We start from the raw sequence: 23,138 nt of genomic DNA on the forward strand, positions 1-23,138 counted from the left end.
CATTTGTTTTGGTTTTGTTGTTGTTTTTTAACCTGTTTTCTGAGCACTTGACACGTTGTTATTCCACTTGTGCAAAATATTTCATTAAATCTCTTCTGTGTAATATTCAGGGACTGTAAAGCATATCAAATAAATGTTTCATTCAAATTATATTAAGATATAAAATATTCAATATCTAAAGGTACTTCATAGGCCTATCCGTAGATGGACCTGCTGCCACCCACTGTAGCTTATGCAAAGTCTTTGCCCTGCATCGGCTGTCACTGAGCTGCCAGGGTATAACTTGGCCATTAGCTGACATCCATTAGCAACTTGTTTAATTGAACTCATTTACAGGCTGTGCTAATCTGCTGAGGTGACCTTGATTCTGCGTCTGCGTAATGTTTATGCCAGTGAAGCAGAGGGTGTCTCTTTCTGTATGCCATTATGAGCACAAATGCAGTTAGGCCCATGTTTGGCCATAAAAGTCTGCACTTCATTAGTCATAATTACCTTTGCTGTTGCCCAGAGAGGTGATGAGTTTTTGTGCTTGAGCTAAACTAATGCCAGGAGAGCAAAACTCATCAGCAGAGGTGCCGAGGGATTAGAGGGCTGAAATATCAGTTCTCATCTCTTTCTCATTCTGCCTCTTCCATTTTTTTTCTTCTTTCACTGCTCACTGTATATCAGCCAAACCTCTGCCCATGAGCCAGAGCAGCTGTAAATCTCGGGCACTCGTGCAGGATATGTAGCAAGTGCGTGGTGGAGGAGAGGAATGAGGCTGATGGGGGAGCTTGTTGGAGTGATGGATTAATGAGGCATGACCTTGTCTTTGTGGGGTGTGTGGTTGTCTGTATGGAGGAAATAAATTTTATGGTTTTTGTAGCCTTTTTGTGGCAAACTATAGGTCCCTTTACCCAAGATTGTAGATGGTTTTGCCACCAGTTATTTGGAATGTGTTATGTTTTGACTTATCTCTTGTTTAAAGTAATGTACACTTAGGTTAGAATATTTATTAAGCCACAAGATGAGTCTGAGAGTGTATACCTCTGAAAAGACCATAACAAGCATGAACTGAATACCTGGTTCCAGAAGGATATCTGGGTTAGTTTGCTGTTTTTAACTGCAAAATGAATGTGTCCCATTTTTTTTTTTCTTATTTCATTTTAATACAATTCTGTACAAAAGTCTCGAGCCATCTGTCATTTCTTTATTTTTTGTTTCCAAGGAGCCAGACTTTCTTGGACTTGTTTTTTAAAGTGGTCTTGGCTGCTTTTTTCACTAATTTTAATACCAGTCATTCTACTTCATGCTGACCCATGAATCATTTCAAACATTAAAAAAAATGCACCTAACTCAAGAAAGGATTCAGTGTTTATTTTACACACATTATTTCCATTTATCGATGTTGAATCTACAAAATATGGCAACAATAACAGTTTGGCAGGCATAAAATAGTATTCTTTTGCACCAGTCAGGCGATTTTAGGAGACAAACCTGACATATCTCAGCATTTTGCACTGTGTCCTTAAAAATCGACAAGTAGAGGACAAAAAGAAGAAGTGACAGGCCTAAAAACTATCTACGGAAGATGAACAGTTTTTGAAAGTCATGTCTGTAAGAAATAGGAAAAATGGAAAGAAAAAATCCCCACACCGGACAGAGATGTATCTGGCCCTTCAGCTGATTCCTCTGCTATTCACTGAAGCCTCATTGGATTTGGTGTCAATGGAAGGGCAGCCAATATTAAGGAAGGGAAAATTACACAAGAACTGGAAGTCAGTGGCAACAGAGTGAAAGACCCAAAAGTTTGGTTCAGTTTTTAGTGAGGGGTGCTCGTGTTGTGGATGTTGTCAAAATGTAATTATTGTAATTGAATTATGAACACAGAAAAGTGCTTTCACATTTTGATTCACCTGTCTGAAAAGTGCCTGATTGGCAACAGCTTTATTTTTCAGCATGACAATGACTTTATTGCATTATAAATCCAATATGCTGCATCTTTTTCCAATTTTCCTTACAAAACATAAAGTGCATATGTTTGGAAAAAAATGGGCTTAAAGTTGAATTTTGCTTGTCTTGCAGGTTTACCCCAACCTGCACCTCCAAACGATGGGCTAAGCCCCATCAATGGCAACACGTTCATTGAACTTTCTGAATAATTTTGCTAACAACCAGGAGACAAACTCAACCAATCACATATGATTTGTTGCAGAGGTAATAAATACCAGATTGGCCTAGGTTTGAAGATTAATCTTTACATACACTGTACAATAAAGCCAGTCTTTTGTTGACACAGTGACACAGTAACATGATGACATCGGCTTACCCAGCTAGTTACCAGAAACAGATACAGTGCAGTGACACACGGTGTAGGGAGGAATAGCTTTTTCCTGTCTCTGGGTCCAGTGAGTTGAAAGGGAGAACTTCCCTTAGGGCGTAAGCTAGAGTTTTAACATGTGATAGGGAGCGAGAATAAGGAAAGAATAAAGGAGAGAGTAGGAGCGAGTCTAAGCGAGTAACAGTGGAGGAGCGTAGGAGAGAAAGCTCGGAGAGAGGGCAATCATTGAGAAAAGGGCAACCACAGAGAAAATAGATTAGCTGAGGAACTGCAGCAACAACACTGGGAGCAGTGTGGAATGCCAGAAGTTTAAAAAAAATTTAAAAAGAGATTTAAGATTTTTATTTATTTTTTTAATGAAAGCAACAGTGCTGTTTTTGTTTTATAAGATATAGGATCACTCAGAGCAGTGAGCCTGTGATTGGCAGACACATTTGTGATGGGGGACAGACAAAGAACGACAGCCCTGTGAGCACAGTCAATAGCCATTTAGAGGAGACGAAGTGAGAGATGACAGCTGAGCAGAAGGGTGTGAAGAGAGGAGGATAAATGAATGAGGGGAATGCTGGGAGGATGGGGAGAAGTGAGTGGGGGGAGGTCCTGTTGTATATTGTGGTAGGATGGGACCGTCTTGTGACCTCTGACCTGTAATTGGATCAGTGAGTGTGCGGAACACTGTGCTGAAGGACCTACAGTGGAGGATTCAATGGACCATTATATTTTGTGTAAATTGTGTGCATATCTGCATGGATGTGTTAATTGTAACGTACGCCTAAACCTCGCCGTTAATTACAGTCTCTAGCCATCATGATGATGGTGGAGCAGGTGTGCAAGAAGCACTTTTCTCTTTGTCATTGGTACAGCGTTGCACATAAACGATTGTCCTTGGTTGTTATGAGTAAACATCGAGTGCACAACATCATTCTAAAGCTGAATATAAAGTCAGGAAACAAAGGCCGCTGGTTTCCTTCTGTTTCCTGTCTTGCTTTGTAACATTTTGTCTTGTAAAATGCTCATGAATGCGTCATTATTATGAGAGGAAATGCATTCATTTGACTGTGTGCATGTGTGTGTGTTGTATTTGCAATTTGCATTTCTCTTCTTAAAACAGGGCCCCATCGTTGATTGACTCGAATCAACTCGCTCTCTGTGTATGTCTGCATTTGTTTGACTTGTTGATACCCCCAATGTGGGACCACCAGCTCCTGGTCTGCTGACCCATATAATTAAGGCCACAGGGGTTCCTCCTTCTATTCATAGTGACAAAGATGAAGGTCACATTATCATCTGTATCATCTGGCTCACTCTGTCCTCCTCTCCATACAAGGGATGTTCCTTGTGACTAATTTCATTATCAATTAAATGTTTGAGAAATGATTAAGACTACAATGTAATTGCTTTTGTACAAGTATTGTGTGCATAGCCATTTCACTCTGTTAATTCCACCCTTTTGTTATCAAATCATATTTAAAATGCCTCTGAAATGTATGGAGCTGTCTGCTGTCTGTATCATTGCACATGTCATTTTGGCTTGGCGAATGTGCTGCCACCAGCAGCCTTCTTTACTTGCAGGATAGTGTCCACACGGCTGTATTGAATGTGGGTGACAGATTGCTCTGGTTCAGTGGTTCTAGCCTGACACAGCCTAGACCCAAGCATTTCTTTTCTAGATCAAAATACTGCCAAACCACACAGGTTTTACAAGATGTCATCTGTCTTTCCACCTTGCTTGTTTAGAATATTTCATCACCGAGAGAAAGGGGAAGACATTGTTGTAAGTGACTGCATGACACCCCACAGCTCGTTTTGTGAAATCTGAGCAATTAGTCGAACAAATGAGTATTTCTGGTACCGACTAGTGAAGGGAGCTTAAGCTTCTAGTCGACTGATTGTTCACATCCCTGGTCCCTCTTCAGCTGTTGACAGTTGGAGTATGTGCACAGTTTAAAAGATATTGTGTCATGTCTGCCTCAGTACGTTTGGTTTAACCAATCCAAAGCAGGATGTTCATCCATCTGTGTGGGGTTTATACGCCAAAACAACCATCTATTGTGTCTCTCCAGCATCCACACCCACGGATCCACATGCCCACAGCCGCTACTTATATCTGTTTGTTTGCACAGTCAAGCACAATATGGATATGGCGACAAATTGGCTTAAATCAGTTAGTATGCTGTAGTGTCTCAGCGGGCTAAACCTATGTGCTTCCCCTGACAGCCATGCCTTTCTCTAATTGGCATCATCCTACCTGCCATGAAGCCTGACATAAACTCTGGATTAAATGGAGCCAGGTGCATTTGTTACAGTAGATTTACACAAACAGATACAATGGTCTGACAACCTCTGGCGCTTTTGCCGGTTGATTGCCAGATTCTGGTGTCGTTGGGTACTGTCAGAGCTCATCCTGTGGAGGGGGGAAGAAAATGGAAAGCAGAGCCAGCGCATCCATGTCTCTGGAGCCCTACGATAGGTGGGATGGATGGAGTTGAAGAGATGGATGCTGGGCAGCCAGTCTTTGTGCTTCTTCAGAATGAAACCTTGATCTGGGATATGGAAAGGAGGAGGAGGAAAAAGGAGGAGAGCTGGGAGGAGGAGGAGTGGGCTCCAAGAGGGGGTGCGAAGCTTCTGGTTTAAAATGAGATTTTCATTTATTTATTTATTTAGCTGAGCTCATAGCTCAAGGCTGTCTGCTTGCTTTTTGTTGTATGTTCTGTGGCCTCAGTGCCCCCTTCCCCCTCCTCCCGCCTTCTTCTGTGTTTCTAATGTGAGTGGATCTGCAAGTGCAAATATGTGTGTGTGTATGTGCGCTCATGCACATTTACACCTCTACTACTACTGCCAGTGTTTGTTTGACTGTGCATGTGTGCGAATGCTGTGTGAGTAAGACTTTTTTGCGTATCTCAACAGTGTTTACTGCTACATGCGACTGTTATCACTGCATATGTGTTTATTTGTAAGAAGTGAGAGTCTGTGCTGGCCGTCCAGGGATGAATGGTATCTTTTGGAATAGATCTGTTTTATTATGTGTGTGCCAGCCATGCTGTGCAGCTCTCACACACACAAGCAGAAGCAACTTATCCTAGCTGCTGAAGAGCGCAGCTCAGATTATGCCACGGAGTGAGAACAAGAGCTGTTTTGTCTTACTTTTTTTTTTTTTACAAGTTCACATTGGCATTTCCACCAACCACACTAAAATCAATACTGTATCTATTAGGCCATAAGAATGTATGTGAAGAGAGATGGCTTTTTGATGGCCTGCGTGTAGGATTTCAGTTGCTAGAACACCTCTCTATCATTTATCAAATTGATTTTCAGCCATGGTGATAGCCTATTTTCTCCCGAGTTCTAGACTCTGAAAAGCTTGTGTCAGGAGGTCGACTCATTGATCTTATTTGTACAGTGAACAAGTCCGATCTCAGCAACAGACGAAGGAATGACAGTACGGGACCCTAAAGTACACGGATTCGCCTCCAAACAATAAAATCTGTGTCCAGCAAGAACTTCCACTCTGCTGCTGAATGCCTTGCAAATACTAGAAATCTTGTTTTTCTCGACTTGCTGTGTCCCACATAACTTCTGCCTCATGTCCTTCTTAATTGCTTGCATGCTGGATGTCAGGATGGGGAAATCGCTGTCTGTGGTGTCAAACCACTCGGCATTCTCTTCGTCTGTCTCTGTCACAATGTGGCCATGTGTCTGTCATCCTCCATGCCTCATATTCCTCAGCTTGTTCTTTCACAGCTCCGTTACCATGACTGCAGGAAGGGAGGGGGCTGCTGTGATGACAGTGAACTGGGAGCTGAACTGAAAGCGAGGAGTTTGGAGAACAGATTTTGCGTCTAACAAATGCAAAAGAAGTACGAAGCTAACTGTCTGTAGATGGAGGCAGCCCCGAGCGACGCACTTTGCCTTGCTCAGAACTCAGAAAGAACTATGACTCACAGCTATTGAAAAATGTATCACACTTAAATGGTGCCAAGCCATGTGCCTCCACCATTTAAACTCACAGATATATATAAAGACTGTATTCAACGCAGACAGCCCAGTGTTTGACTATTTGATATATTTAAAGCAAATTTGCGGGATGGCATTATGCTAGAAAGTGTGCAGAAAAAGGACATCGGGACATGTGCACCTGCATTTATTTTTCTTTGACATTTCTTTTTGTGTGGATTTTGTTCAGTGGAACGAAGCTCCTGCAGTTAATGCCAAAAACTGCAACATTGCATCATTAAGCTGTCCAGCTTGCAACCTGCTATGAGTCATTCTTATCACTCTCACAGCATTCATTTGCAGAAAACCACTGCTTTCATCAAAAAGCTGTAAAACCTTACTGCACACTACCTTCTTAGTACCAAACACTTAGCCGTTTTAATATTTCCATCAGGCTTCAGTACAGACAGCAGTTATTACATTTACCATTCATGAAGATCCCAGAAACACAACTTCAAATCAGCGGAAAAGTTATTTTCCATGAGTACAGCCACACATTTACCTTTTATTTAAGTATGAAAATGCACACAGATTCAATTATTATTAGTTAAAGGCATTTTAGCTAAGGTAGCAGGTCTTTTGACGGTTTTCTTAAATCTCTACTAATCAGTAAGTTGCTTGCTTAAAAAAAAAAGGAAAGAAAAACAGTAACTTGGAGCAGTTGACAGAAATGGTCTGTGCTGTCATGCAGCAGGCTGGCTCATGTGTGTTATTTGATCTAAACCCCAAATATTTCCAAACTGAAGCAGAGGCATTTATTATCCCCCCCAGTATTTACCATTGAATTAGTTGCGTGCAGTATGTGCTGCACACGACAGTTTATTTGGTTTATAGCATCTCTGTATGAGTTTTACAGGACTGGGAGCATATGTTTGAAGGCTTTTAAAGCTTTGATTTCTAATCACTGTGATGTACCTTCATTCTGTGATGTCTTTCAAGCCAAATTGACGTACCTTTCTTCACATTTCTCAGCAGCAAATGCTTGATGTGCAATTATTTAAAAAATACTGTATCTTACTGTTGTCATGATTGGAAAATTACATTATAAACACACCAACCGATGTCTGCTTTGAGTGTTAAAAATTAACAAGGGTTATATAGGGTACAGACTCTTGTGATGATATTCTTTTGATTAATTAAAAACTTGCAACATACAATCTAACAGATAAAATCATCGTCATGTTCCTAAGAAATTTGCATTTTAATTGTTTCATTGCATTTTCTAATCTTAAACTCAGCTTTAAATGTTGATATTTCTAAACACCTCAGGTGCTCAGTGATATGTGTACATACACATAATGTGGTTCATAGAGTGCTGGGGGAAAGTCTTTAGTTACACCTTATTTCTTCATGCTTTCCTAAAATATGGCAAATAGGAACAAGAATTTATTTAAAGATGTGGAAACATACAAGGCAAAACAGAGTTTCATTCTAATGAGCTTAAACGTCAATATTTTGTATGGTCACCTTTATCCTTCATCCTTCACAGCCTGAACCCTTAGGCATGCTTTCTTGTAGAAGTTGTTTACTTTCAGCTGCTCCCTTGCCACAAGGGGTCGCATGTTTGATTTGGCTGAATTTTATACTGGATGCCCTTCCTGACACAACCCCAAGGGGGATTTGTGTCTCCAGCTGGAAGCGAACCAGCAACCTTTTGCTTGCCAAGTGATTGACAAGCAAAAGGTCTCTGCCATTGGAAGCAAGCTTCTTCGCAATTTCTTTAAATAGTCTTCAGGAAGAGATCTTCTGGCTTCTTAAAGGACAATCAAAGCTCTTTTTTGGATGTACGCTGCCAAGTCTGGGCTCTGTGGAGGCCAATCCATGACTGACTGCATTAGCGATATGTTTATATTTCAGCAACACAATGATAACAAAGCTGCTTCAATCAAATGCTTTCCAGATGGTTTTGCATGGTATATCACATTCTCATGGCATTTTTCTGTATTCATCTCAGGACTGGCAAGATCCCAAACACTGCTTCCTGAAATGAAGCCCAAGCTGAGAGCCTCCACGGCGTATCAAAGATGGCTATAAACACACACTATTGTACCCTTCTCCTGACCACGTCTACACATACTGATGACAATTTGAAACAGATTTAAAATTTTGGATTTGTCACTCTATATTAGCACTGATTTTCAGTCCAGTTCTTGGGTAATTTCCCTTCCTTAAGAATGACCATTTGAGATGAGGCTTGAGTGAATGGTAGATGGATCAACTGAAGGGCCAGCAGCATCTCTCAGGGTCCTGCTAATTCCTGATTCTTCATTTGTCATTTTTCAAAAAATAAAAACAACTACCATGAGGAATTTAATACCAGTAACTTGTTTAAAAGTAAGAACGGCATATCTGTATATTTCATGTTGGATACTCTTGGTAATTCTTATAATTTAATTACAAGAAAAATAAAAGCCCAGCTCAAAATAGGTTAAGGTTTGCAAATGGCACTGTTAAAGTCAGATGAGCTATGACAGGTGTCCAAAACGGAAAGCTGCTTTAGATTAATGATCTTCAGGCTGCACACAAGTTCAAAGCAATACCTGCATGTTTCCCCAACATGGTTTTTAGTCATGCAACGAAAAAGAAAAATGTTTGTGCCGGTCGTTTAGCTTGAAAATGCACTTGACCTTGGTAGCAACAGTGTTGGGCTTTCTTCTCGCAAAGAAAAACAACTCTGCTGAGTGCCAGCGCAAAAACTAGTGCATACTGTATTTCTGGCTAATAATGCTTCAACGAGAATTCATGGAAACTGGTTCACATGTGAGTATTGAAAGAGAAATTCTGGAGAAAGGGCACAACAGGAAATTCAAATGAAGTACTTTAATATAAGTTCAATGGTGTACAGTCTAGGAACCTGTGAGCTAGTCTCAAAACCTACTCTTGTATAACTGAATAATTAGTCTTAAATGTTTACTTGCTTTTAACCATAACAAATTAAATACCATTTTACGTTCTTTTTCATTTTTGTTCTGTCCAGTGTTTTGGTTTGTAACATGGCCTCACAGAGTCCCACACATATTCTGCTACTCTCCACTGGTTGCTGGCAGATTAATGTGGCCCTAAAGTAGAAAGCAAAAACAACTGAGTCACCCCTGAACTGTGTGAATGAACCGAGTTCTTTTGTCGAAGATCTTTTTTTTGCTTTTCTTGTTTTTCCTGTCACTTTTATACTACATATGATTGTTAACGCATTGTGTCTGCAGACATTTCCATGAACAGATGTTTCACTAAAGCAAGTTTTTATACATCAACCTTTATCTCGCTTTGTCCAAACAGCAGGTTTGAGTTTGGATTTTCAGTTGTTTATGTGGTAGAAGAGAACCATAGAATGTGGGGAATGTTGATCCCACTGTCATTTAAAGGATGATGCTGTACTTACTCTGCATGGCTTACTCATTCATCAAGGTGTCAGTGTAGCCACTTCCAGAGGTTTTTGTCCTAATTGAGGAGTGGAGGACAGAGGACATGGGATTTTTTTTGTTTTTAGCAGCCATGAGGACTTATGCTTGATTTTAAGAGGGAAAACTTCTGTCTTAGTGTCTGAACACAAAATCTGAGTATTTAATGCCTTCATCTGTTAAAGCAGAGAGCGCATGAATGTCTAGATCTAAAAGGTTGTCTCTAGCTAGCTTAGCTTGTGAAATTTTCTTAAGAACATCAATATGATTTTTCTTATTTCGATTTTATACATACACCCACTACCCACTTCAGCACCCCAGTTTTGTTTGGGGGGAGGGGGGCATGTAGAAATAGTCAAGATGAAGTTCAAACCCAACGTGAGAATGGGCAAAAATCCAATTCAAGTGACTTTGAACATTGCATGGTTGTTGGTGCCAGACAGTCTGCTCTGAGTATTCCAGAAACTGCTGATCTCCTGGGATTTTCCCAGACAGCCATCCATAGGGTTTACAGACAATAGTCTACAAAAGAGAAAATATCCCATGAGTGGTAGTTTACTGGGTGGAAGTTACTTTTTGATGTCAAAGGAGATTGACCAGACTGTGTTGAAACTGCAACAGTAACTCAAATAACTACTCATTACAACCGTGGTATGCAGAAGTGCATCTCTGGCTTTGCAACAGGTCGAACCTGTAGTAGAAGGGCTGCAGCAACCGTTTCCCGTCAACTAAGAACAAGAAACTGAGGCTACAATTCAATTGTAGCATGAGAATTTGATATAAATGACACATGCCACAAAGCTCATGTCATCAAAAAGTGGTTTCTTGAATATGACAATGAGTTTACTGTACTCAAATGGTCTCCACAGCAATTAGATGACAGTCCAAAAGAGGACTCCGTTTGGATGTGACGACACTGGAAGTTTGCATCATGGATGTATAAGTGACACGTCTGCAGCCAACTGTGTGATACTCTCATGTCAATATGGACCAAAATCTCTGAGCACCTTGTTGAATCTATGCCACGAAGAAGTAAGGCAGTTCTGAAAGCAAAACATGGTCCAACCCAGTAGGAACAAGATGTAATAAATAAAGTGTCCAGTGGGCACGCTATCTCAGAATGGTACAAAATATCCTGCATCTAGATCCATATCAAAGCTTTACATTTGATATGATGATGTTGAGGCAACCTCCTCCACTGATCCAGTTTTAATCCAATTCCATCTATAACGTAAAGAATAATCCTGCTAGCAAACAAATAAACCGATTCAATCACGTAACTTCTGACAACCCAGTGCAATGAACAACTATAATGAAATACAAGATTAACTTTTTCAATTCAGTTCAGCTCAGCAGTCACCTCAAGGTGCTTTATTTTGTAAGGTAAAGATCTTATAAGAATATAGAGAAAACCGTAGTAATCTGATCTTCTATGAAAAGACAGGAGGAGACCCTGTTATAATATTTCAAGTGTTGCACCAAAGATAAGTCTAATAAAAAGTTTTACTGTAGGCGAAAAAAATCAAGAGGAAGATTTTCTTAACATCAGATGGCTGAATTTTATCAGAGATGCATAAATTTGACCTGCATAACAAAGACTACATGAGGATGATTGGTATAGAATAGATGGAAATCCCTCACCTATGGCCACGAGCTGTGGGTAGTGACCGAAAGAACGAGATCGTGGATACAAGCGGCGGAAATGAGCTTCCTCCAAAGGGTGGCTGGCCTCTCCCTTAGAGATAGGGTGAGAGGTTCGGCCATCTGGGAGGGGCTCAGAGTAGCCGCTGCTCCTCCACATCGAAAGGAGCCAGCTGAGGTGGTTCGGGCATCTGACAAGGATGCCTCCTGGGTGAGGTGTTCCGGGCCCCGGGGCAAACCCAGGACACGCTGGAGAGATTATATCTCTCGGCTGGCCTGGGAACGCCTTGGTATTCCCCCGGAAAAGCCGGAGGAGGTGGCTGGGGAGAGGGAGGTCTGGGCTTCTCTGCTTAGGCTGCTGCCCCCGCGACCCGGCCCCGGATAAAGCGGATGAAGTTGGATGGATAGATGGAAATAGATACTACAGCACACAGCAGTAACAGAACTAGACCTTCAAATGATCCAAAGGAAAACACTGCTTTTTTAACAGTTTTAAATTGATTAATATTTATTTATAGTTGGAGCAGAAGTAAATCACTACATTGATTTTGCAGTCTTTGCACACTGTTATGGACTATGTATGGTTAAAGGTGCATTTCAAGTCATTCATTTATTTAGTTAGTGTCAGCAGCGTTTTTTTTTTTGGTTGTTTTTTATTTATTTATTTTTTTGTGGTCGCTGAACCTACGTGTAATACGTACAGTACAAATAACAAATTTAGTGTCATTAACAAAACAAACTGTTAAGTGACAGCTGTGTGCAGACAGGAATAGGACCCAAGGTGCAGACTTCAGAGACAAACTTAAACCGAAGCAGCTTTAATGTTGAACTCAAACATAACATAACTGGAAAAAATCAAACTAAACTAACACCGGCGGACTGACAAAACACACAGCAAAATAAACGGTAGATCGCGACACAGAGAAAACACAGGGCTAAAATGCACAGAGGGAGCAATCAGGGAATGAGTAACAGGAGGGAAACACAGCTGGGGCAAATCAGGCCTAACGAGACAAAGGAAGCAAAACCAAACACATTAACATGAGACATGGACTTTCAAAGTAAAACAGGAAACATAACAGAGACTGAACAAAAGACACAGACTCACATGCAGTCACTACAACAGAGGGAACAGAGACGTGGAACCAGGGCAGACACAGACCCTGACTGGACACGGGGATATAGCAGACAGGGGAGACAGCAACTAAGGATTACACAGACAGAAAACCAGAACACTAAAGCTCTAACCAAACCCCACCCAGAGAACCTTAACTAAGAATAATCCTAAAACCCGTAAAGCAAAGCTAGAATATAATGAAATAACAAAATCAAAAAACCAAAAACACAAAACACTGGGTCAACGACCCAGTGACCCTAACACAAACTTGAAAACTGTGTTTTCATTGTACGTGGCCACGGCTGAGTCCCAACAACCAGTGAAGTTGTTCCTTGTGCAGTGGCCCAGCAAGAGAGTTTTGGGGTGAATATGGCTGTTTTTATTTACGCAATGAGCAACTCACCCCTTCCTTAACTCCTTTCTAGGGAGAGAAGCTTTTCATGGGACTAATTGGAGTGTGCAAGCCATCACAGCGCCGAAGTGTTCCCGCAGGGCCTCGCTTTCAATTTTTCTCTTTCCTTGCTTTCTCCCCTCATCCAACACCCAGGCTTTTATTATCATTCGCCATATCAAGTAAACAACCTGTTAGTGTAAATTAGGGTCCGGTGAGTGATGAGGCGACACGTCCGACCCCTCCGGCTTCCCCTGTCGCCCTTCTCGCTCTCTGTCAAACTCTTTCTATCCCTTTGAGCTCTTTTCCTCTTTTGTGCCCCCATGCTCTGTTCTGCCTTGTTTGGCACGTAGCCTTTTCAAAGACACTGGTAGTGATGGTGGTGTGTGCATGTGTGGATGCTGGGGGCTGAAATGAAGATTGAAGCAGACAAAAAAGCCCCGGCGCAAGCTTGAGGTGGAAATTAATAATGATAAAAATAATTACTGCCCCACTCTACTCGCCCACTCCTCCCCGACCTAGTTTTCATAATGGAGAACGATAGCCCCCAGTCGCACTCTGTGTATGTGTGTGTGTGTGTTTTGTGTATTAATACGTCTGTGTGTGCACATAGGGGAAGGGGCTGTACAATAGCCACGGTGTAATAGATGTAGGACAGGACCTACATGAGGAATATGGAGAGATCACCAGGTTCAGGGGTGTGAGTGTTTGTTACTAAAGCCTGCTACAGGTAACAAATGGCTATCCTCGAGCGCGCCACCGGCATCAGAAACACTTGTTCAAGTATTCATTCTGTCTTAGAGCGCTCTGATTTTAGTCATGAGTTAAATTCTTCATTTTGTGCAGATGTATTTGTGAGAGTATGAGTTTGTTTGTTTCTTTTTTTCATGAAAGGTAGTCAGTGTTTAGGATGAACTATGACACAATTTATACTTAAAGTATGCAGTTATTTAGACGGGCTCTCATATACTAGCGAGTTGCCAAGGTAGCCCTAAAGCATGCTATGCTGTGTCATCCTTTTAAGTGTGACCTTAATTTAGCAGGTGAACATTACATTGTATTAAATGTGAATTAAAACTCCCAGATGAATCAACAGGAAAGTTTTAAGTCATACAGCGAGGCATCCAAGGGCAATTTTGCTTTAAACTTCCGCACAAGCCTTTTTGCAACCAGAGGAGTCGCCCCCTTCTGGCTGTTAATAAGAATGCAGGTGTAAGGCACTTCTGCATTGACTTAACTCTGCATATAAAGCTGATGTTGTTGTTGTTGTTGATCTTTTATGTACAGTCTATGTTTTCAACCACAACAGATATTGTAGTACCTGTAATTACAGTAAGAGGGAGCTGCTATCGCTAAACTCCTTGTCATAAAAACATAGTTTAAACTTTTAAGCTTCAATACATCATCCTTTAACACGTCAACCAAAATTTTGAGTTCCTCTCTACTTCACTCCCGACAAAACCACAAAGTGTTGAGTCTCTTTTCTGTTTCTTATAATAATTTGTCATAAAAAATAGATTTTAAACTTAAAGCAAGATGGTGTGCTCAACTGAGAAAGTTTGTAGGACCAGTGGTACCAGTGGAAAATTTTGTCTGGTGCCTTGGCTAGACTGATTTTTTTCCCCCTTGAGTCCACTGCATCAGCAAACCCATTGTGTCAATGCAGTCGTCGCAGTGAAATGAATGAAAGGGCTCGCACACTGTGCTTTTGTCTAAATAAGTGGGGCTAATTAAAAATAATGAGCTGCGTGGGCCGTCAGTGTACCGGTCATGTAAACTATACTGTGGAAAGAGCAGCCGTCTACTTAATTATTTGTGTTGCATTATCCATCTAGGATATAAACAAGTTTTTATATAAACCAAATAAAGAGGTTACACTTCATGAACTTTACAGTTTTCTGTTTACCCCAAACTGTTACCCCCATCCTGGCCCGCTGATGCTTTACTGGAACTTCTTTGAGGAAACCAGAAGACGTTTTCTTGGTTTCTTCTTGGTTTTGTGCGATTCCCTCCTTCTGTTGTCCATTCCTCGAAAACTTAAAAAGCAACATCTTGTTCCAAGTGACGCAGCAGTACAAACCGATTTGGCTTTCTTTGGGAGCAATTTTCACCTCTTGTTCAGACTTTTCAAATATTTTATTTTCTTAAAACTATAAACTTAAGGAGTACATTTTTCACTGCATACTTCAGGCTGGAACTACAGCAAAGCATCATTTTGTGCAAAATGCTACTGTAACTGCACTTAAGGAATTAAGTTCTAAAAAGAAATCCCACCAGTGACTTAATGCATTTAGTTTAATTAAAAGTGCTTCATTAAGCCAACACAGAGCTGTTGGGCAACTGCAGACTGTTTGAGAGGAACAGCATAGGACTGTGATAACCTCTGATCTCACTCTCCAGTCTCGGCAGACAGGTCCGCCGAGCTGACCTTATAAAGAATCTGGGGAGGGCACACGCTGTTTCTAAAAAGTTGCTGCCGTCCAGTAACTACCTGCACTGTCTCGATGTACTTGTTTTCCATCGCAGTTCTGCGGTGAACGTGTCAAAACAAAACATTACAGTACACCTGTTCATGGTAAAGTTGCCGCTATGCACTTTAGTCATCCTTTTAATGTGTTGTCCCAGCAGTCTGGTCACATGATTATCTTGGATCCTATATGAGGGAAATGTGTGTTTGTGTGTGACTCCACAGCACTCTAAGAGTTTTTTAATGGTTATGAGAGAGAGAGAGTCTCTATAATTTGCCTATGCATTAAAAAAAGAACTAAAACTCAAACACATGATCTCATATAGCATGAACTATGCTTAGTGGAGTATTGACAGAGAAAAAGTTTTTTTTAAAAATGGCGAGGAGAGCACTGAATTTAACAGAGAAAGAGGGTTTGTTGTTCAAGTCTGACAGTACAGTTTGCATTAAGCTTATTTCAAACCATGTCATGTTTTCCTTCATTATCAGGCTGGATGTAAGTGTAGCTGAAGCTTCTCTGGGATTTGTGGTTTTGTCTGGCACTTTTCACAAGTTATTATAAATCAGACTGACCACTATAATAGAAATCCACAAAGTGAGTGAAGCTTCCCTTTACAGTTGCATAATATTTGTCTTTTTGCCCAGCCGTCTTGGATGTCTGGACTGCAATGTGGATAAACACGCTGACTGGAGCTGGTCTGTGAGCTGCAGCTGCCCTGGCAGGTGAATAACTTTGCAAGAGCCAAATATAAGTCATTATATCAACATAGAGATAACAAGAAACTGACAGAACCACTTACTATATTTCTTTGTGTGTTTGTCTGTAAACAAGAGTACTCTTTAGTGCATTTTGATTCGTTGTGCAACTGTGTATTTGTATCTGTATATGTGCATACATATGTGTGTCTGGTGCAGCGTTTAAGCTGTGAAAGCAGCTGCCCATGCAGGACTGGTTGTGCGTTCTTGCTGTGGGTCAGTCAGGCTGTTTGGACATGAAGCTGCTGAGTGTGAGTGTGCGTGTGTCTGTGTGTACCTAGCTGGCTCGGGAGTGTTTATGTCTGCAATAGGAACTGAACCACACAAACCCAGCAGACAGCTAAAGAGAAACACCAGAGGAAATAATTGGTGGTAACAACAGCTTCTTTACGTCCACCCCCCCCCCCCACTCCCCCTTTTGATAATAATTTATTTCATGTGTCTGTTTTGTCTTTGGCCGTGTGCCATGAAAGGAACTGTGCGGCCACTGAGGCAATTTTTATGTGTTTGTCATATATCTGGAAAATGTTTTTGTCTCCACAAGGTCTGAAGAAGGAATGCTTGTTGGGTGGTGGGGGGTGCAAAGTGTATCACTTACACACAGAGCAAGAGAGAGATGGGCAGAGAAAGAGAGTCGCATGGCTGTAATACAGGTTCTTTGTATTTACTCGCAGGTGAAAAGGGAAGATATGCATGTGCTGGACGAATACTTATCCATCAGCTAGTGGTGGAGTAATGCAGGGTGGAACGGTGGCGCGGGCTAGTCTGACAGGGGAAAAAAAGTTGGAGAATCTTGTGGAAAAGGAGATTCTCATGGAAAACCCATGAAAAAAAAAAGCGACAGAGGAGAAGAAGAAAAACAAATGCCGAGCACTTCTAAAGATGAGAGAAGAGACGGAGAGGTAGAGGTTTGAAAGAAGAAGGAGAGGGAGATCGAGGGGCAAAGTGGGAGAACAGCAGAAAGAGAGAAAGGGAAGGAGAGGGAGGTGAAGAGAGCTTAATAGGGAGGGAGAAAGGAGGTGTGATAGTGGGTGGGAGAGGAGGAGACAGTCTGGTGGATGGGCAAAAAGACAAAGGAAGAGAAGAGTGAAAGGGATCTGTCAGAGGGCTGCTTAGGGATGAAGAAACTAACAGATGCATAGAGATAAGGCCGCCAAGGTCTCCAGAGAGGGATACAAGAGTGCAATATGGAGTAACAGAATGGTTTAGTGAGAGGTAAAAAGGAGGAGATAAGAGAGGGGGAGAACGAGATTAAGGAAAAATTCAGAGTGATAGACTGGCGGAGAAGAGGGAGGAGAGAAGAGCTGGATGAGAGAGAGGAGGGAGGCCGTCTTGTAGAGCGCATACAGCACGCGTGGAGCTGGTGTTGGAGCGAACGAGAGACAGAGAGAGGAAGGGAGGGAGGGAGGGTGGGAGGAGAGAGGGAAACAGAGGGAGGGGGTGAGGTATTTAAACGCCGGAGCAGGACAGCACAGGCGAAGCTCTGAACTCCCCGAGAGTGGAGGTAGGACAGGGAGAGGAAAAAGAAGAGCAGTTTTCCTGACAACCAAGCCCACACACTCAGACACAGAAATACTGCACATACAAGCACACACAAGACGTGCACACTCTCACCCACACACTTTTGGACTTTCGACTCATCTCTGGACTCCAAACCTGTCCTCTGGAGCTCTACCCGCGCCTCCCTTGCTCCCAGCCATCACTCTCCTTGCCACTTCACCCAGCTTCACTCCCTCAGCCCCTCGCGTGGTGTGAGGGCAGATGGCCATGGCGCGGGCCTCTCTTGGGGGTGCTTTAGGCTGTGCCCTGCTTGCCCTCGTCCTGGGGAGCAGCAACATGGATTTCGGGGCTCCCCCTGCAAGCTTCTACCCCCGTTTCAACCCCTTCTTCTTCCTGTGCACCCACCACGGTGAGCTGGAGGGAGCCGGGATAGCAGAAGGTGGGGGAGAGGTGCTTCTCACCCTCCAAATTACAGGCAACCCCACCACCTACACCCCTGGACAGGAGTATCAAGGTGAGCACACCCCCTAAGGTGTCCACTTTTTAAAAAAATTCTGCATGGAAAAGAGAATGTGTTTGTTTCAGCAATGTTGATGTCAATAAGGAATCAGTAAAATAGAAATGCTTTGAATTGATAAAATTGTGTATTTTAAAAAAAATCTCTTTTTGATGATTCATTTCTACAAAAATGCAATATGCATAATATGCACTTTGCAGTAAGACATACAACGAACTTATCGAACAAGAATTTTGCACACTGCGGGTGCAGTTAATTCCTTTTCGTGCAGGTGTTTCGTGCGGCTGTTGCGTGTGCACATGGGAGTTAACAGGTTCTGTGAGGTGGCTGTTGTTGGAAACCAGCATTTATGTAACTGTAATAAATAGTGATGCTGAGTGGGACTCCTCTGATCCTGATGCTCCATGTGTAGGTGGCTTCTCCACAGGACTAACGGCGAGATCCCTCCAACTGAATGAGAGTGAGAGAGAGTGTGAAGGCTGCGAGTGCGAATGGACAAAACGGAGCACCACAGAAAGAGATGCTCTGACTGATAGGGAGAAAAGATTAGGAAATCAGTGAATCGTGCTTCGACTGGAAGAGGAGACAGATACTTGTGTCCCCTTTCCCACACTGTTGTGCCGGCACCTGGTCCTGGAAAGCAGATCCCCTCTGACCTCCCCAAACTCTGCTCGTTCGCTCTCGCCTTACTTAACACTGGGGACGGTGACCCTAACAGGCCACCACAGACCGACTAAGGTTACATTCCCACGCAGCTATCATCTTAACAGAGAATTGATGTATGCACATTTTAATGTGTCCACCATATACGGTTTCCTAAATATACATGCATTGCGTGCACCTTGCTGATGTATTTGATTTAATTTAATACATTATTGTTGACGACGGAATCCAGTTATCTTAACTCTCAATTCAGAGTTTGTGTAACTGTATGAAGAAAGGAAAAAAAGGGCAGGAAAACATCAGGAAAGGATGAAGCAGTATTATTCTATGTCAGAAAAATAACAGCCCGGATCAGCCCTTCAGTCGAGCACCTTTAACTGGGGCCGGGCTTGTAGGGAGAGTGGGTGGGGAGAGATTTGAATAACTAGCTGGTGGATGGGAGGGAAAGCGCGTACAGAGAGGTTTAGATAATTAGCATTAGAAATGTGGTGGACTGGGAGGAGGGAGGGATTTAAATAGGGCCAAGGCTGGGATCGGATGGAGTAGGGGGAGATTTAAATGACGATGAGAGGATTGAGCCGATAAGATACCAGCAGCAGGGCTTGCACAGAAAAATGACAGGGTTCCAAGCTGCTCACTTTTTTTCTCCCCCCCCCCTGCCTCCGTCCCATGTTTTGGCACATGGCAGCAGGTCATTGTTACATTTCCAGGGTTTTGACTGAGTTTGCTTGGGGATGGAAGGGAAAAATGGCAAGCGAGCAAGTGAAATGCTGCTGGCTGTGTGCATAGTTGTGCAATCGTGAGCAATCCCAGTCTCGTCTCTTTTCCACCTCTCTCATCTTTTCAAACCTTGATGGTTACAGCCAGCCTTGCATGTTCTTACCACAGCCATTGCCAGGCTCATCGTGGTAGGAATTGAGTGGATTTTGAGGGGCTACACATACACAGCAGTGAGACTGAGGACGGGCATCTATCTGCATGCCCTGCTAAATGTGGAGTGATAGAAAAAGACAAAAAATGACATCCTCTCGTTATATGATAGAGCAGGCAAAGTGTTTTCTGGGAATAAGCTTGTGTATTTAAGTGGTTTATATTTTTCCCCTGTTTTTCTGTGCTTTTTGAACCCTTAGTTTTGGATTAGATTTTGGTTTAATCTTCTAAAGCAATGTGTGATATAACTATTGAACGAAATGGGGGTGGAAAGTATTCGAGGTTCTGGCTGTATGCTTGTTGAAGAAGCTGTAGAAAAGAAAACTGAAGAAAGACTGTGAAGGAGAAGAGGTAGAGGTTAGTGGATGGAGGTAAAGTTACAGAAAAGGAAAGAGATAGATGATCTTTTATAAAAGAGACAGGAGGTGAGTGTTTCAGAAATCTAACTCAGCGTTTGGCGCAGAGCAAGAGGAAGATTCAGTGTGGCCGCACAGTAATTGAGTTTCCAACCTGACCTCACTGCCTCTTGCTTCTCTGTTGCTTTTGAGTGATAAGACCATGTGTGGGCAGTGTACTTTTGAATGTGTAGACAAGATTACGGTGTTTAGCTATCAGAATGAAATGACCAAGAGAGGCTGAGAAATGTTTGAGAGGGTGGGTGTACTGGCAGGGTCATTGTGGACAAAACAGAAATACAGCACTGTGGGGACTTTCTGAACTGCTTGGAAACAAAAGGGGAGAAATGAAAAGGTCTGTTGAGATTTGTTTGCTCACATTCGGACTCTAGGGTCGCTTCTTATTCCAGACAAATGGAAGCCAAGTGTGCACATACTGCCTACGTAGAGCCTTATCTTTTAATAAAGAGACAGAAGCAAAAAGAAAAAAAAAGTGAGGTCACACTGGGATTTAAGGCTGTCCTCTAAATAACCAAATGACCCTTTTGAACTACTTTTGATACACTCGGGAAGCAGCTCTCTTTATTTCAATGATGTCAAAACATTTTTTTCATTTGCCGCCTGGCCTCTTTTAACACTGCTCTGGGAGTCAGCGACGGTCTCTATACAGCAACCACATGTTTATAAGAAGCAACATCAGAATACAAAACCCAGAGCACGGTTTCTAAACACAGTTAATCAGAGAAAGCTGTTTTGAATTTCTGTCATTTCTCGTCACCCTGCTGTGGAAATCTTGCGTGTTCGTCTTCAACAGATGAACAATAACATTAAGAAAACACGGTGACACAGCAGAGAGAAGAAAAGGAACAGGCAGATTTGATCTAAACAGAGCATTCGATTTAAATCCGGAGCTGAAGGGACATCATTTCACCGGATCGTGGAGCGTTTGGGTTTTCATTAGAAAGCACAGATTGGCGAGGGGACAGAAGGGCTGTGTGGTGTCCTCTGAAAGTCAGCAGAGAACAGCCAGACAAATGGAGGTATATAGGTAGAAATGGGGCCAGTGAGATTGATTGGGGTCTTTTTCATGTCAAGGTGTTTGCACCAATTTGTTTGTGTTAATGGCCGTACACTCTTGGAAAAAACCCCCACAGTCATGTTTATCGTACCACGACTTTTCGTATGGACATCTGCGTTTTGTTTGTGCCACTTGAAAGTGTGAGTGAGTTGTCTACAGCTTGCTTTTATATGCACAGTTCTTGATGTCATTGTGAAGCACTGAGCCACTCACGCAACCATGCAGGTTCCAAACAGCCCATACAATGGTCTTTTTCACTGTCGCTCAGGAGGAAGAAGGGGCAAAACAAGACGGCTGCTTAGAAAAGGAGTTGTCAGTAGATGCTGAAACAGCCTTTCCTAATCTGTCTATGGTTTAGTCCGTGGACCTTTTCCATGTGCAAATGATTGAAAAAGCCAGAGAAACAATCAACATTTCAAGGAGATTTGGACGTTGCCACTAAATGACATTCTTAGTGGGAGTTTGGCGATAAATTCATCCTCACAAAATGCCATCAGCTCATGCCACGATAACCTATGAGATTAGGCTTAGTGAATTGCTCTGTCCGCTCTCCTGTCAGTCGCCAGAAACAGCTCATTGTGCCTCGCAAAGTGAAAGAGGCCATTATCTATCTGCAAAGTTGATTACTCGTCATGGTTGGGGGAGTTTTTCTGCAAGTGTGCTGTTGACTGATGTCTGTAGAACAACATGTTGAATTGAAGGTCACAAGAACAAGGCCCCAGAAGGGTTGTAGAAAAGCAAATATTATCTTGCCTACATCACATTATGCTAGTAAACCCCCAGAAAGATGTCTTGCAAACATAGGGCCCATCTTTAGACTATCCAAACAGGCACGCGCCGGCTTCAGATTGAATGGCCAAATGACATCAATCTGCTGTGACTATGGCAGCCGCTTGGATGTCATCTGCACCTTCTGCAGTACTTAACCTCTGAGGACTGTTAAGTGTCTGCTTTCTGACCTCTGACCACTTCTTGTCAGTGCTGCATTGTTTAGAGTTCTGTTCCTGGGAAGATTAGATTAGAACTTTTTTTTTCTGTCCACCTTATATTTCTGTTCCCCTTACATGTAATATTTTGTATGTGAAAGAAAACTTGAAGAAACCTTGGTCAGCAAACCATTTAAAGACTGTCCTAGATTTTATGCAGTTTTGGGAACAGCGTAAACGTGAGCAAGACTGGGGAAAGAAGTGAGGGGCGAGGGGCTAATGGTTTAATAGGGCTCTCTTGTGAGCAAAAAGCAACATGCGGACAGCACAAGCACTTTCAAGTGGTCCAAACCCGTGCATTCATTAGCTTCCCGGCCCTTCAGCCTCTCTGCCTCCTGCTGCTGTGTTTGAATAGGTCACTTCAGTGGGTAGAGAGAAGTGTGTCAAGTGTATTACTGTTTGTATGGGCTTTTTTGGGTGTGTTTGGGTGTTCTGTCTTTGTGGACACTGAATGATGAACCATTTAAAAACCATTGTGCTTTCTGAGTTATGCCAGTTTCCTTTATATCAAGGAGCAGATGGGCGAGAAATGAGAATGGATATTCATTGGGAATCTTCCCTTTGTCACACATGCACGCCTGGCTGTGTGCACAGCACTCAGCTCTTGGTGGGTGATCCATCATGACATAGAGACAGGTCAGATGTTCCGCTGGCTAAACACAAATGTCCTGATCAGCGGGCTATTACAATTCTCTGTGGCGGTGTTACAAAATGACATCGCAACATAAGTTAGTATTTTCCTGCTGTCATGTGCTAAATTGCTATGCCAATATATTTCCTTATTAATGTTCTTAAGCTATTATAACATACTGTACAAACGCATGACATTGCAGAAATAATAATAAACTTGCAGCGACAAACACACTTCTCTGTTGCCGCCTTTGTTTTCTTTTTTCTCATAAAGAGTCAATGAAAGGCTGCAGCAGAGAAATTCAAGCCGTGATAGTTGAGATGGCGCAGATGCCACCTATAAGCTACATTTCTGG

At 42.3% G+C, this 23,138-nt stretch overlaps 1 protein-coding gene across 4 annotated transcripts in view; it reads left to right on the forward strand.

The window, feature by feature from the left end:
- The first annotated feature begins 17,527 nt into the window (after positions 1-17,527).
- Positions 17,528-23,138, forward strand: part of reln (reelin) — a 99,997-nt gene continuing 94,386 nt past the window's right edge. For all 4 annotated transcript variants that reach the window (XM_013909571.1, XM_013909573.1, XM_013909572.1 and 1 more), the window contains exon 1: positions 17,528-18,097. In XM_013909571.1, coding sequence (XP_013765025.1) covers positions 17,845-18,097 — 253 coding nt within the window. In that variant the 5' untranslated portion in view covers positions 17,528-17,844. The remainder of the gene's footprint in view (positions 18,098-23,138) is intronic.

This window comes from Pundamilia nyererei, unplaced genomic scaffold, assembly GCF_000239375.1.
Source record: "Pundamilia nyererei isolate P.nyererei 1_Seehausen unplaced genomic scaffold, PunNye1.0 scaffold00027, whole genome shotgun sequence".
NCBI classification, from domain to species: Eukaryota; Metazoa; Chordata; class Actinopteri; order Cichliformes; family Cichlidae; genus Pundamilia; species Pundamilia nyererei.